This window comes from Chiloscyllium plagiosum, chromosome 32 (assembly GCF_004010195.1).
Source record: "Chiloscyllium plagiosum isolate BGI_BamShark_2017 chromosome 32, ASM401019v2, whole genome shotgun sequence".
In the NCBI taxonomy this organism is placed as follows: Eukaryota; Metazoa; Chordata; class Chondrichthyes; order Orectolobiformes; family Hemiscylliidae; genus Chiloscyllium; species Chiloscyllium plagiosum.
The window spans coordinates 18,301,447-18,314,386 of NC_057741.1; the positions used below are offsets into that span (position 1 = coordinate 18,301,447).

General features: G+C 37.6%; 1 protein-coding gene across 2 annotated transcripts in view; it reads right to left on the minus strand.

Moving 5' to 3' along the window:
- The window catches only part of rnf150a (ring finger protein 150a), a 128,897-nt gene that overhangs the window by 21,357 nt on the left and 94,600 nt on the right, over positions 1–12,940 (minus strand). For both annotated transcript variants that reach the window (XM_043674141.1, XM_043674140.1), the window contains exons 3-5: positions 9,019–9,090; positions 6,697–6,779; positions 2,149–2,245 (exon numbers count right to left, since the gene is read on the minus strand). In XM_043674141.1, the coding sequence (XP_043530076.1) occupies positions 2,149–2,245; positions 6,697–6,779; positions 9,019–9,090 (252 nt within the window). The remainder of the gene's footprint in view (positions 1–2,148; positions 2,246–6,696; positions 6,780–9,018; positions 9,091–12,940) is intronic.

Below are 12,940 nucleotides of genomic sequence, written 5' to 3' on the forward strand. Positions count from 1 at the left end.
GTCATGTTGCAGCTGTACAGGACAATGGTTAGGCCATTTTTGGAATACAGTGTGCACTTCTACTCTCCTTCCTATTGGAAGGATGTTGTGACACTTGAAAGGGCTCAGGAAAGATTTACAAGGATGTTGCCAAGCTGTAGGATTTGAGTTATAGGGAGAGGCTGAAAAGGCTGAGGCTGTTTTCCCTGGAGCGTCATGAGCTGAGAGGTGACCTTATTTATAAAATCATGAGGGGCATGGATAGGATAAATAGACAAGGCTTTTTCCCCAAGATGTGCGAGTTCAAAACTAGAGGGCATAGGTTTAGGGTGAGAGAGGAAACATTTAAAAGGGATCCAAGGGGCAACCTTTTCACGCATAGGGTGATGCGTGTATGAAATAAGCTGCCAGAGAAAGTGGAGGCTAGTATAGTGACAACATTTAAAAGGTACCTGGATGGGTAAGTTAGCAGGAAGGGTTTAGAGGGATGTGGGCCAAGTGCTGGCAAATGGGACTAGATTTGGTTAGGATATCTGGTTAGCATGGACAAGTTGGACTGAACAGTCTGTTTCCATGCTGTACATCTCTATGAGTAAGGCTGGCATAAATGTCATTCTCTATTCCGGAGAGGTGTGGAGGCTAGATTTCTGAAAATATTTAAAGAGGAGATAGAATTTGGAAATAAGGAAGTTGAGGACTTTGGAAATTATATTTTTTTTGCCACTTATATAAACCTCCTGCAAACTCATCCCATTTAATCTAGTTATCAATAACTCGAAAAAACAAGAAGCAATTTTCACAATGACTGAAATATTTGTGAATTTATTTTTAAAACATTATTGTACGAATACAAAATTCACTTCTTAAATGACGAAGAATCACATTAACCAGTATCCAAAATGTCTCAAGTACCAACTGTTCCAAATTAGATAAAAATCTGTAAAATTTCAGAATTAAATAGTCGAACCTTTTTGAAGTTCTTCCACTCTTAAGCAGGCATGTAGGTAAACTAAAAGGAACCTATCTTTTCCTTTGTAGCCTGGTGTAAAGGAGAGTGGGAGGGGAAGTGGAAGTAAGTATTGTTAAAAGCAGGTATCCTCAGGCAGGTGACTTTTCTTAGAACTAGATATGAAATGGTAAATCCTATTTCTAAAGATGCTCCCCAGACTATTGAGTATTCCTAGCACTGTCTGTTTCTATTTTGGATTTCCAGCAGTATATTCTGTTTATTTCTCACTGATGGCACAGAATCAGTCTGCTCTAGAGCAACATCATTCAATATTTAGCCCCTGCATCAGTACTGTCAAGATGGTGCAAGAAACTTAAACAACAGGTTTTTTTTTCGGTGATCTGAGCTATTAAAAGAATTTGAGTTTGAAATTGCTAATGCTTAGATAAGTATAAACTTTGTTTTCCTTCATTATCAAAAATTCAGTAATGAGTGATGGATTGGACAGAGCAATTACAAATCATTTTAAAAAATTAATTCATTGTTTTGTAAAAATAGCACAAATAAATCTGAATGATTAATATATCTGGAACACGGTACTTTTTATCCCCCCCCAAGAATTTCAGGGATCCACATCACATTATGTTGGATTATCCACAAAGTTAAATTTAACGGATATATTATAAATGTTGAAACTTACTTTAACTCAATTATTTGTGACTTGCAATTGAAACTTCATATTTGTAACAAATCAGTTGCAAATTGTTAATATAGAAACTATTTAATCTTTTGAAAACAATGTATGAACATAACATCTAAATGAAGTAGTGGCCATTCACCCTCAATTATAAAATTACAGATGATCTGTTTGTGTTTAGAATTCCATATTACCACAATTCCCAATAACATTGGACTCCATTAACTAACATGAATCTACCATCTTAAAAAGCATTCAAAAATCTTGCTTCCACTGCTTTCTGAGAAATAAGTAAACCAAAAGGTCATTGGCTGCAATACCACAATCTTGCAAGCACCACTAAAATCGAGTTAATAATTACATAAGAAAACTACTCAATAAACAAACCACTACTTAACAGTGTGTTTATGTGCAGTCATTACATACATATACATGCTTTAAAAATGCCACACTAACCAAACATGAAGGAATTGAGATCACTACAGTATCAGTGATTTAACTGATAACATTAGAGCATCCCTACCGGAATTCCTAGTGCTTTCAGAATATTCATTTTACACATTGGACAAGTACGATGATCTAGTAGCCATGGATCCACACAAGTTTTATGGAAAAGGTGTCTGCAACACAATACATAGACCTCAGTCAATTACAGCACAATTTAAAATATCTAATTAATTTAAAAATAGCAACCAAACTCAAGCTATAGATTGCAGTTGAAAGCTAATGACTTAGGAAAGCTCATTTGCAACTGACAAATTCAGAGTCATCAATCAAATTTTTTATCATAATTTTCTCTAGCTGTGGTTTATCAATCATTGGTGAAATAGAACAAGATAAACCTCATATTTCTCATTGAGTATATTCTGAGCAGTATTTCCATCACTGACAATATATTTGCCTTGCACTGGTGACTCACTAGAACATAGAACATTACAGCGCAGCACAGGCCCTTCGGCCCTCGATGTTGCGCCTTGTCATACCAATCTGAAGCCCATCTAACCTATACTATTCCATGTACGTCCATATGCTTGTCCAATGTCGACTTAAATGTACTTAAAGTTGGCAAATCTACTACCGTTGCAGGCAAAGCATTCCATATCCTTACTACTCTCTGAGTAAAGAATGCCAGATATTAGAAATTGTGTTTTTATTTCCTATCATATATCCCTGAAGAACAGGCAACAAAAAGTTACATATGTAGGGCACACAATGCTGCAATTAAACAGAACCTTTCCTTTTGCTCAGCTAACATCAATGAAGGAAACAGCAATTGGAAGGTGGCATTAACTCATCATTTAATAAGAAAAATCTGGGCAGATCTTTAAACATTATTATGAGGCAATTATCTGTAGTAAGTTGTGATGTACGAAAGGAAGTGTGCTTTCTAACACTTAGTAGCTTCAGTTAAAATTAAAAATATTAGTTTTGAGTGTAATTAGATTTAATGCTGATTTCTACACTATAAACAATGCTTACACCAAACTAAGAAAAAAATGCAAAAACAGACCACGTTTAAATGTACATTTCCAATGGTTTAACGTGTGTGCGTGTGTGTATTGGAAACGGTCTCTTCAGAACATAACTTTTGTACCATGATAATTTGTCAAGATCTAGCAGATTACAAACTTTTAGTTGATTTTTAAAAACATTTTGACACAAACAGACCATTACAATGGCTGGTGTAAATCATATGACCAAAGGACTCGCTGGAGCTCAAAAATACACAAGACTCAAGCAAATACCAAATTAAATATAGACATTCAGAGTCAACTATTCATACATTCATTTAAGGATGGATTATCAACCAGAAAGAACTGTTGAATGGCAGCAGTCCATCTCTGTTTCAGCATGGAAAAAAGGAGACATTTAATGTGTATACGAAAAATTTGAATGGATCCAATCGGCTTTATTATAATGGGTTCACTTATCCAAATTAGGCTGGTGTATTCAAAATGTCCAACGTCGACAGGATGATTGGAATCAACAGGCACATCACCCTTTATCAGGAAAAGCAGATTTTCAATTTGTGCTTTAACAATCAGCAGAAGGCAGCTTGCAATCAGGGTGAATTCTACCGAAAGCCAGCAAACCAACTGCATATCATCCAAGCAACCAAGGCGATAAACAGCCATATGCTGAAAGTGGGATATCTTAAGAGAAAAGTAGTCTTTCACCAATCTCAGCCCAGTCTTTTACAACTTTATGTTCACCCAAGAATCAATGTTTAGAAAATCAATTAAAATAAATCATGTAGCTTAGTAAGAATCCTTTGATTGATAAGACTTCTACTTCAATAGTGTTTTGTTCATCTAAGAAACTAAAGGCCTGTCTTAAGATGGATATAGACGCAATCTTTTTTTGAAACTGTCTTCGGTTTTTAATCTCTGCTTGATATAGAGTGTTACACATGCAAATGAGATATTGCATTTGAGAGTCTGGTGCATATGTTGAATACAAGATTCTAGCCTCTGAAATTATTTAACTGAGACACAGACTCTGTTATAAAAGAACCACCTCTTACGCACAAAAATGCAGATCAAAGTCACTGAAAAGGAACACAATTCTGCCCGTGACAAGCCTGCAATTGTATCAGTTATCAACTGAAATAAATTGCAATAACCTACATAATGAAATTTGCTGGCATCAGTTAACACACAATACAGAAAGCCGTTATTACAGATCAGTAAAACTCTGATGGCATTTTAATGCAAAAAACAAATGTGTGCACCTTTTGAGAATTCCACATCAACACAATAATCTTTCATCATCTGTCACATCAAAGGAAAAATGCAACAGCTTAAACAGGTTATCATATTGCTGAAAAACATAGCTGCAATAAGCGCCAACTGAGTTGGGGGCTGGATGATTTAGCAAATGGAAAATCCAAAATTTGGATTCTCAGAGGACACTTTAAAAGCAAAGCCCAATTAAATTTATTTTTTAAAATATCAGTTTCTAGGCCAGATTGCGAAGTTGACTGACCATCCAGCGTGTTGGCAGCCAAGATTTGGAATTAAATTAAGTTGGTTATAACTAGGGTGGAAGTGAGGACTGCAGATGCTGGAGATCAGAGCTGAAAATGTGTTGCTGGAAAAGCGCAGCAGGTCAGGCAGCATCCAAGGAACAGGAGAATCGACGTTTCGGGCATAAGCCCTTCTTCCTTTCCCGCCGTACCAACCAGTACCCTTCCACAAACACCCTCCTTCGACTGACTGAACATACCTCAACACGGTCCTGTCCCCCTTAGTCCAAGAACTCCCCACCTACGTTCGGGACACCACCCACGCCCTCCATCTCCTCCATGATTTTCACTTCCCCGGTCCCCAACGCCTTATCTTCACCATGGACATCCTCCCTGTACACCTCCACCCCCCATCACGAAGGACTTAAAGCCCTCCGCTTCTTCCTTTCCTGCCGTACCAACCAGTACCCTTCCACTGACACCCTCCTTCAACTGACTGAACTGGTCCTCAGTCATTCTGAAGAAGGGCTTATGCCCGAAACGTCGATTCTCCTGTTCCTTGGATGCTACCTGACCTGCTGCGCTTTTCCAGCAACACATTTTCAGCAATAACTAGGGTGGGAGTTTGTTATAGGAGGCTAGATACCTCAAAATGCACATCAGACAACATCCCACATTCGGTCACGTTGTGTTGCTCATGATACAAGGATCAATTATTTTACTTATCCATCCTTTCCAAATCCATCAGTTCTTGGGGAATAAGCCTTTTTTTTCATATGGCTGTGCACAATAAAAGAGCATGGTTCATCTGCAACTTAATTTATTAGTAATTTATCTTCATCCTATTTCTCTTAATCTAACATATATAGATAGTCATAAATCACAGGAGAAACTTGACAACAAATTTCTTAGTTTACTTGGACACATCAAGAGCAAATTTACTATTGTATGATGGAGAAAAAGTTCAAGGTTTTGTCAGATAATCTAAAATTGGATAACATCAGATACAAATAAAACCTTTATTATGCCCAACACAAAAAGTTTAAAAAAAGTATCATATTATACACATAAAATTGGTTATCCATTTGTAGAAGATTAGATTTGATAGAATGTTATTGATTAAAAAGGAGCTTTGGTTCTCTCAGAAACATTGGCAGCAGAATTGCTTATTACATGGAATGATCACACAAATGTGGAATACTTCCAAAACATGACAAATATGAGAAATGCTGTTTCTGGGTGTAACACACATCTGCAAATACATTATTCAAAATGAGCATGCCTAAGTTATTCAATTTTCAGTATAACTTTAAAATTGCACACACAAGAATCATAATTTGCCACCCTTTCTTTCTTAGCCTATGCGGTTAGCAGTACTGCCTCAGTCCCAAGATTTCGGATTTAATTCCACCTTGGGCGACCGCCTAGGTGGAGTGTGCACATTCTCTAGGTGCTCCAGTTTGCTTCCACAAGTTAGGAGGATTGGCCATGCTGAATTGCTCATAGTGTCCAGGGATGTGTTGGCTTGGTGGACTGGCCATGGAAAATGCAGGGTTACAGGGATAGTGAGGGGGGGGGGGGGGGTGAGAGTCTGGTGGGATGCTCTTCAGAGGATCCGTGTGGACTTGATGGGCTGAATGGCCTGCTTCCACGCCCACAGCAAAGCTGGCAAAAATTCAGCTATTTTCCTTTTTAAATCTAGCGAGCTGTTCAAACAAATTTGTGGATATAGATTCCAGGACCAGTACCATTAGCCCGGAGACCTAAAGCATAAGCAAATATCACTAAAGTATTCTCTGAAATGAAAATAGAATTAATGGGCATGGTTAATCAATTGATACAATTTTGGAGTGGTGAGGATTATCAGAATTGATTTGGATTAAGGATCAGAAAGTATCATATTACTGAACACTGAACGTCTAAAAGAGCCATTTTTGGTCCCCTACTGTTCACAAGTGATGAGTTTTTTTAAATACATTGATTACGTTGATGCTTATTTACATAGGCAGTTGAATGGTAACATAACCATAGATTTTGTAAATTGATATGAATCACTTCTCAGGGAGAAACAGTACAAAGAAAGCAGTATATCTCCAACCAACTTACCGGCATGGTAAAATTCGCACTACGTCATTTGGCTTGTAGCCTTCAATACAAACTGCACAATTATCAAAGTCTGATTCTGTTTCCTGAGGGGGTGGGGGGGGTGGGGGGAGAGAACGAAGTCATTAAAGAGATAAAACTAAAAGTATGCATGACTAAATTAGAAATCTATGTGTGAATTATTGGTTCTTTATTTTTACTGTTTAAAAAAATTTAAAGATATAAAACAACATGCATTACTATAGGAGGCCTAGAACATACATTAGTAGAAAAGTCAACGTCTCGGACAAGACTTTCGGCAGGATGTTACTCATGCTCCCCTACACATTAACAGCACAGAGGTGGAACGAGTGGAGAGTGTCAAGCTCCCGGGAGTGGTCATCCACAACAAGCTTTCTTGGACTCCTGTGGATGCACTGGTTATGAAGGCCCAACAATGTCTCTTCTTCCTCAGGAAGGTGAGGAAATTTGGCATGACGGCAAATACCCTTGCCAACTTTTATAGGTGTGCCATCGAGAGCATTCTGTCTGAATGTATCACTACCTGGTATGGCAACTGTACTATTCAACAGAGACGGTTACAAAGAGTGGTGAACTTAGCCCGGACAATCATAAAGGCCAACCTCCCATCTACAGAATCCGTCTACCAGGCTGTAAGGGAAAGACCGCCAGCATTCTCAAAGATCCATCCCAACCTGGCAATGTTTTCCTACAACCTCTATCATCGGGGAGAAGGTGCAGAAACCTGAACACACGCCACAGCCGGTTTCATAACTGTTTCTATCCTACAGTTGTTAGGATACAGAATGGACTCTCAAATTCCTAATATTTGCCAGTACCTGTGTTTTTGTTTTTGCCACTTCTTACCTATTATTTACTTATCTATGCTACTTAACTCTGTGATCTGCCTGTATTGCTCGCAAGACAAAGCTTTTCACTGTGCCTCAGTACACATGACAATAAATTCAGTTCAACCTTTTGAACTAAGAAATTTGGGACAGCATAATACTGAAAAGAAAAAGAATAAGGCAACATCAGATTCCACTCATTTCCTAAAACTGTTCAAGATGCTAGAATCATCATGGAGCGCAAATACAATGTCTAGCTACTTTTCATTAATGTAAATTGTCATCTTTAACTCACCCACTCTCACCTCCAACAATAAGTGCATGCAGTTCATAAAATTCTTTGTCACCAAGATTGGAACCATCTCATCAGCTTCCTCTGCCATATCCCTCCTTTTCCCTCACTCACCAGATCAAACTTTCCCTAATAAAGCGCAGGTCAGGCAGCATCCAAGGAGCAGGAGAATCGATGTTTCGGGCATGAGCCCTTCTTCAGGAAGGCTCATGCCCAAAACGTCGATTCTCCTGCTCCTTGGATGCTGCCTGACCTGCTGCACTTTTCCAGCAACACATTTTCGGCTCTGATCTCCAGCATCTGCAGTCCTCACTTTCTCCCTATAGTGACTTCCAGTCAAGCAATACCTTTTTAAAATTTCCATTCTTGTTTTGAAATCTTCCAAGGTTTCACTCCTCCCCAGCCATACAGCCTTCCAAAACATATGTACTCATCAGATTCTGGCCTCTTAAGCTTCATCAAACTTAATATCTCCGCCAGTGATTGCAGTGCTTTGAGCTACACATCCTCTAAGTGATGGAATTCCATCCTGTCAGCTCCTCTGACTCCCTACTTCTTTTTCTACCTTCTTAAAATTATTCCTTTGTTCAGGCTTTAGTCATTTGCCTTTATGTGGCTCAGTGTTGTGGCTTAGGTTTTTTTTTACATTAAAGTCATTATATAAGCTATTGGTCTTGTGATAAAGAAGTGTTTTTTTTTGTTGGTTTTACATAGTGTAGCAATGGCTGGGATTCCTACTCCACTTTCTCAGCACTAGTGAGGATCTACCAGATAAGAATCAATTATATACAAAGAAAAGAAAAATGCTGTTTCTTGCCAATTTTCTTAAGTGAACTAACTATGTTAGAGTTGATAGTTTACTGTTCAAAGTGTCAAAAAGAAAATCTCTCTTTTGCTGCTGGATTCTAAGTTGAAAATCAAAATCAAATAGGTCATTGAACTAGCAATATTGAAGTAATCCATGGAAGAATAACTATGAAGAGATGTGGTGGTCTATTATTGTTTTTGTATATATTTATTCATGGAATATGCGCATCACTGACTATTATTTACTGAGCATTCCTAATTGTACTTAAAAAAACGGTGCTAGTTAATTTTGTTAGCGTTGTCAATTGCAATACGTGAAACCTTTGTTATCAAGCACCAAAGCAAAATTCAATGAGCAAATTTCTTAAAAATGATTACCTTATCACCTTTCTTGATTGTTCTAATTTGAAGTTTACCAATGGCTTTCTTAGCAGCATCTCCAAGACGGCGCTAGCAAAAGAAAATTGTCCATTACAATAACAGTACGATAATTTAAGTATTAGGTAACTGTTAGCGTATGCTGAAGTTCAACATTCATAAAACTGAATGGGTAAATTTGTTACATCAACACAGTACATGCAATCATGTACTGAGCCATGTAATCTTCAACTCCTCCCTTACCTAACAATGCTCTGATCTCATTCTGCTCTCCGGTGCATTTCTCCTGATCACTTGAAGGGTATGCTGTTAGTTAGCTAAACTCCATGCTGTATAATTTTAAGATCCTCTCCAATGACTTTCTCCTCCTTAAGTACCCTCTTAAACTGGTCTGTGGCCAGGTTTTGAAGAACACCCAATACTATTTTTTTTTAAATTCAACATTACTTACAACTAAATCAGGTGTCCTGGGACCTTTTTCTACCTTAAAAGCATCATAAAAATGCAAGCCGTTGCTATACTAATCGGTGGCTTGACTACATTCTGAATAAAATAAGTGGGGATTACTAAATTTTACAAGGAGCACAAAGTGGTAATGTTATTTCTTTCTCACCTTAAGGAACCCTAAAATTCAACTTCAGGCCAGATTCAGCTTGGAAATCCAACCATAATGTTCTTACAGCATAGTTCTGCTTTGACTTTATTTTATGCTTGCCAGTTTGCCTTTTTGTGGGTTGAAGGTTTCTAGCATTGCTGCTATTTTAGTAGATAAATTCCAAATAAGATCATCAAGATGCCTGCACCAGCTGCTTGAGACAAACACAGATTAAGAGATAACATGGATTTAAATCTCAGAGTCTGGTTTAACTGGCAAAAATTTTCCAACCATCATTAAGATGGCCTCCTCAACCCTAGCTGTATTTTTGGCACTGGGGTTATCATCATATTGGAAACAGGCTTATTGTCTTCCACGAAAATGAAAAAAAAAGTAAAAATACTGCATAGGTCACAGCAGGAGAAAGAGGGAATCTAGGAAGCCCATGGAATTTCTTTTCTGGATTTTCAAAGCATTACTTTTCTTCAGTTCAAATATTTCTTGGTTGTTCTATTCTAAGCATATTTAGAGCACTTTGATGCATATTCCTCTCCTGTAATTTACCCAGTATGACTCTCCGATGAATGTTTAAGAACATTTAAACATTGGAAACTAGTATATAATAAACAGCTTCACCATCTAATTTAAAAAGTCAAATAGCAGAATGCAAAGCAGAGCAGTGTTTCACTCATTAGGCTGAGATTTTCATACACATACCCACATTTGGTTAAGTGGATATGAAAGGAAAGGGATGATCAGAAATTGATAAGTCTGCATATGACCCATGAGATATACCCAGGTCACCTGCCAAAATACCAAAGACAAGATCTTTGTGCATCGTTAATCCGATATCTTCATTTAACACTAACCATTACAAACTTAAATATACCATACTTCGAATATACATTGTAAAAGAGTTAGTACCATTAAAAAATTTATTTATTCTCCATCACATACTTTGTTTTATAATGCTCCCGTGAAGGTGTTACATAAACACTTATCATCATAGGTCCCTCAATATTCAGATGTTGTTCCAGAAAACATTGCTCATGTTCCCACAATTGCTTTTCCCTCCCACTTACAGAACTATATCCTGTAATGTTCTAAAACTGGAGGTTTGTCTCCGATCATGATCTAAGTCACATGTTTCTGTCAGATACGGTTTGAATATACTGTCAGCACAAGCCTTTGACTCACTGCCTACATACCTTGGGGTTTTAGCACTTCTGCTGATTATTTGTAAAAACATCAAACTTGACAATATGACCATGCAAGGCAGCTTCGTTTAAAAGATCATGTACAAATAATGCTTTTATGCTGCTTGCGCTTTGATTTTAATGGAATTAAACAAACACAATCAAAACTTCAAATTTGTCAAATGAATTTTGACAGTATTTAACAATTCCTATTATTTGGCCAACTATCTTGTAAACATACTTTAAAATCTTGTCTCCACTAATAAATGCTAATAATTGTCTAACTTGTATACAAGTTGAGTTTGAGACTATTTTTAGCCAAAACCAAAAGGATAGCTTATGCAAATAATGTTTTTGAGGGGTTAGAATCCAGGTAGTTCTTCTTTAAATGCTGTGGTTGTGTTCCAGCGAAACCTTGCTGAATAGAAATTGCTTAAAAGAAATAATGGGAAAAGTGGGGTAAGGGGCAGACCAACAAAAAATATCACTCAATTGCTCAAAAATCATCCAAAAGTCTAACACAAAGTGTAGCACAGGCTGACTGAAGGTTGAAACCATATTTATTAATGAAACAAAAGTAAACTTAAAAACAGTACATTTAAAAAATGCAAGAAAACTGCCCTCTGTACAGTACCTCTCATTGAAAGCTGCTCTGTCAGCAGCTGACACCGACACATGTACAGAATGAAATAAAGACCAGCGCTGACGTCGCAAATGTGCAGAACAGCACGGATATTGATACATGCCCACAATGGCATGGAGATTTCGGCACATGCTCTTAAATCATGCAAACCGAACCAAATCATGCTGGAATCGTGCTATTGCCAACAGAGGCAAGTGTTCTCGAAAACACCGTTCCCTAATTCTTCAGAGACATTATAGTCAAATTGCACTTCTGAAATGCACATTAGCCCAGAACTAACTGTATCTCATTACCAGTTGACAGTGCATCAGCTGGGCACAGTTACCAGTTCAGAGACTGTTTTTGCCAACACCACTCCCAAAATTAACACAAAATACGTCATAAAATATTTTTGTGAATTGTTTTTTTATTAAAAAACCTCCATGGAGGATTTAATAACAAAAGCTATATCCAAATTATACAATTTCAGTTTTTTTCTTCACAGCATAGAACACAATTGAACAGTCGTCTTTGGTTGTGTACTATTCTTTTTATTCTTTATTCATTTCACAGATGAGGGCATCGCTGGCTAGGCAGCATTTATTGCCCATCCCTAATTGCCCAGAGGGTCAACCACATTGATGTGGGTCTGGAGTCACATGTAGACTAGACCAGGTAAGAATGGCAGCATCCTTCCCTGAAGGACATTAGTGATCCAGACCGGTTTTTCCGACAATTTACAATGGATTCATGGTCATCATTAGATTCTTAACTCCAGATTTTTATTGAATTCAAATTCCACTGTCTGCCATGGCAGGATTCGAACCCAGGTCCCCAGGTCTCTGGATTAACAGTCCAGTGATAAAACCACAAGGCCATCATCTCCCCCTAATTTATTCTATGATAAATAGAATAGCACCAGGATGGATTTGACTTATGTGGCAAGGTAGAAAATCAAAGATCTCTTTCCCTAATCCCTTTAAATGGTGTGGTTTGCTTTGGAAACAAAGCAACAGCAGTGGCCTTGTCCAATTTACAATTGCCCCTGTTTTCACCTTTCAGGTCTTTCCAACTGTATGACACATAGTAATAGTCAAGATATACTCTCAGAAACCTACACCAGGATCTATTCAAAGACTGCTAAAGAAAAACTATTTCATTCAGGAGAGATCTTACTTCTTTACACCAATTTGTTGCGTTTGAACTGTGGCTGGTAGACCAAATCCCACTGTAGTTAAGGCTTTAAAAAAATATTCTTTGGTTCTTAGCTATTCGTCCCCATGGTAAAATCAGGTCATGTGGCCATTTATTGAAATTAAAAACAGGTAACCAATTAACACTCTTTCAGAACACAATTTCACCCAGAAAAAATTATTGTGGTTCTCTCAGTCTTTCTGACCACTTATGGCTGAGTAAAAGCCATACAATTTGCCTTTCAAAAAACAGAAAATCACGATCCTCTTGTCTGACTATGCCAGTTAGAAAAAGATTACAGGTTCTGCCTTGAAG